This window comes from Eurypyga helias, unplaced genomic scaffold, assembly GCF_000690775.1.
Source record: "Eurypyga helias isolate BGI_N326 unplaced genomic scaffold, ASM69077v1 scaffold29122, whole genome shotgun sequence".
NCBI classification, from domain to species: domain Eukaryota; kingdom Metazoa; phylum Chordata; class Aves; order Eurypygiformes; family Eurypygidae; genus Eurypyga; species Eurypyga helias.
Window position 1 is genome coordinate 1,740 of NW_010234532.1, and position 3,042 is coordinate 4,781.

General features: G+C 48.8%; 1 protein-coding gene across 1 annotated transcript in view; it reads right to left on the minus strand.

Annotated features, from left to right (window-relative positions):
* Window positions 1-1,282: 1,282 nt before the first annotated feature.
* Window positions 1,283-3,042, minus strand: part of LOC104505765 (solute carrier family 13 member 3-like) — a gene marked incomplete at both ends in the record, with an annotated part of 9,931 nt that continues 8,171 nt past the window's right edge. Inside the window, 3 exon segments of the mRNA XM_010146462.1 lie at window positions 1,283-1,446; window positions 1,802-1,974; window positions 1,977-2,075. Coding sequence (XP_010144764.1) covers window positions 1,283-1,446; window positions 1,802-1,974; window positions 1,977-2,075 — 436 coding nt within the window.

A 3,042-nucleotide genomic window follows, 5' to 3' on the forward strand; every position in this document is an offset into this window, starting at 1 on the left:
TTAATTTTGTGCTTGCCAATGTCTAGGACAATGGGGTTCTTGATTTTATGTGTTCCCAAATCTCTACTGTATTTACAGTCGCAACTACACAGTCAAATCATTTCAGAGGATGGGGTCAAGAAGGCTGAAAGCAGACTGACAAAACACAATGCTTCTACAGAATAAGAAATTATAGCAAGAAGGTCAGTGGAAGTGATTTTAATAGATGTGAATGGTCAAAAATTCATAAAGCAAATGTGATAAAGCAACCTGGAGAGCAACTATCTCATGATTGCTAGACATTAATGATGAATGATTAATTATATCTTTATTAGAGAATACATGTCTGAGTCTTCTTCTGGGGACTCATTTTTCTGCCCTATGACTCTGTGAGAAGCAAAAAGCCATTGCTTTTAAATCACAGGGGCAGAAGAATTACTAATTAGTGCAAGAAAGAGAAGTGTGACTACTGCTCCAACTACCAGTAAGAGCTGCAAAGGGGACTTGGTGACGTCCTTTCTGTTTTGCTGTTTCTCATCACTCTCTGCCAGAAGCCCACATGATTTGTGAAGAAAGGGCTGGAGGAAGACCTTATCTACCTGCATAGCCCTGACCCAGCCTGTCCACGACTTGCTCAAGAACAACACCAAGCAGTAGCATCAAGCTGGGAAACCACAAAGCACTTTATAAATAGGTACGTACCCTGCCAGCCTTCTCTTTCATTCCAGCTCAAGCTCCAGTTTCATGGGGGAACAAACAGGAAAATGAGAAGAGAACCCACCTGTCCATGAGCACAGGGTAGCCCTGTACGCTGCCATGGAGGGGCTGTTGTCCTCGCTCTTGCCCTGTTCTTGCTGCCTGGCCAGTCCCTTGCCTGTCCCTGCAGCAACACGCTCATCTGCCCAGGTGTTACTACCTACAGCCCTCCCTGGTTCTGGCTATCCCCACAGCAAGGCACCCCTACAGATCCCAACACCACCGTGCCCACAGAGCTGGGCTTTAACTTGTGCCAGCAGCAGGTTTATGGAGCAGGCTGGATGGGCATCACCACTTCTTGGTTTTTCCAGACAACTCATAAGCATTGCCTCCTGCAGGACATGAGGAAGGGACAGGATAAAAGGCAGGTTTATGCCAATATTCTTCCATCACAGTAATAAAATGTGTAATAGGATGGGATCGGCACTGAGACCAAGCTGCAGCTAAGAAACCTGGCACGTGTGCCAGTGAAGTCAATAAAACTGGGAATATTTGACAGTACAGGGCAGACCTCAGCGGGTTTGTACTACCACCCTGTCTCAATTACCTTGGTTATCTTCATTTTCCCTGTTCATTTCCTTAGATGTGTCTTTCTCCCCAAAGAGGCTTTTTAAAATTGCATTTGCAATTGGAAGCATCATAGCAGTGGAGGCAGTATTACTTAACCACATGGACAGGAAAGACGTTGTCAACATCATCCCTAAAATTAGTCTGGAAGAGAGAAAAAAGGAAAAGCTAAATTTCTTCAGTTTAGCAAGTTCTCTGATGTATTACAGGCATAGGAAAAGCTGGCGTGCAGGGATAACAAAACTCATAGCAAAAAGGAATTCTGTGACTGTCCTGTAACTGGACAGAGCACAAATATGGGGCTGACCCAAACGACTCTCCTTGTGCTCCACCGGCCTCTGAGCAAACAGCTCAGTAAACTCAATAACCTGGAGAAAATAGGGTGTGGGCAGCCCCCTGGTATGGGACACGCTCACATCTTGGCCCACCACAACACAGCCACTTCCCAAGCGCCTGCAGCTCACATCCCCCATGGAGATCCCTCTGCTCCCATAGTCACCTGGCTGGCTGGACTCCCACCAGCATGAGGACCCGGAGCGCGATCCGGCGGTGTAAATTCCACTCCTCAATGGCCGAGGCCATGATTAAACCACTGAGGAAGAGGAAATTGGTGTCTAAAAAATATTGTGGGCAAACTTTGTTAGATGGGAGGATCCCCAGGAAGGGAAAAAGGGAAAGAGGACGATGGGCAGCAGAGCCGTCACGGCCAAGGGCAGTGCCTCCGTGCACCAATACAGGGCCATCAGCAGGATCACATAGAGACATCTTCCTTCCTGCAAAAGGAGGAGAGGGGAAAAGTCAGACATGGCAATAGAGACATCTTTTCACTTGGAGACACTAAGACAAGCAAAATGCACCAATTAGTCCCACAAGGATACAGTACTTCTCCCAGATCATTTCCATCCAGTGCAACACCTTCCTCCCAACATTGTGTAGGGGTTCAGGACCTACACTGATCCTTTGAGACCACAGCAAAACCCAAATCCTCCCCTATCACCTGAGCTTCCAATGTGCTGCAGGGTGGCAGTGCACTGGGGCATCAACCAAGGAAGCTCTGGAGAGCAAGAACTGTCCCAACACGTTGAATTAGGATGCTAATCCTCTGCAGGCACTGCTGCTAACATCCTTAGGTGTCCCAATATCTGACCCTGCTACGCTGTTTGTGCTTTCTCTCCAACCTCCACAGACCATGCTTGGCATGGCCACAGAAAAACAGCTTTGAGAGATGGATGTATCAAGGACCCACATTTGCAATAGAAGGCACACAGAAAGGGTTCTTTTCTTGGATCAGTCTCCCAAGAGATCTGTGAGAAACCATTCCATGGCAACCCATCCCAGTCCCTACGGAAATCAGTAAATCAAGTGCCCTGGTGTCACACCACTTCCTGAGGGCAGGGAGCTCACCCATGCCCAGCATCGCCCCAGCCTCGGCCAAGGCTGGCAGAATCCCAGTGCCCCCACGTCGCAGCACGAATTCATTCATCCGCCCAGGAGGCGCAAACTAGACCAAAGCCATTTCTCATGGCCACCACGGGTGAAATAATGAGCGACGGAAAGAAGTCAGGAGAACGGCTCCAAGCCCGGGAGAGCAGAGCCCCAGGGCGGGCAGGGGGAGCCCAGCATGGAGGTGGGCTCAGTCACGGCGGGGATGAACAGGGATATTGTCAGTGATGGTGGGGCAGAGTGCCCGCAGCACTATAAATAACAGCATTTGGAAGGTGCAGTGTTATTTATTTAACC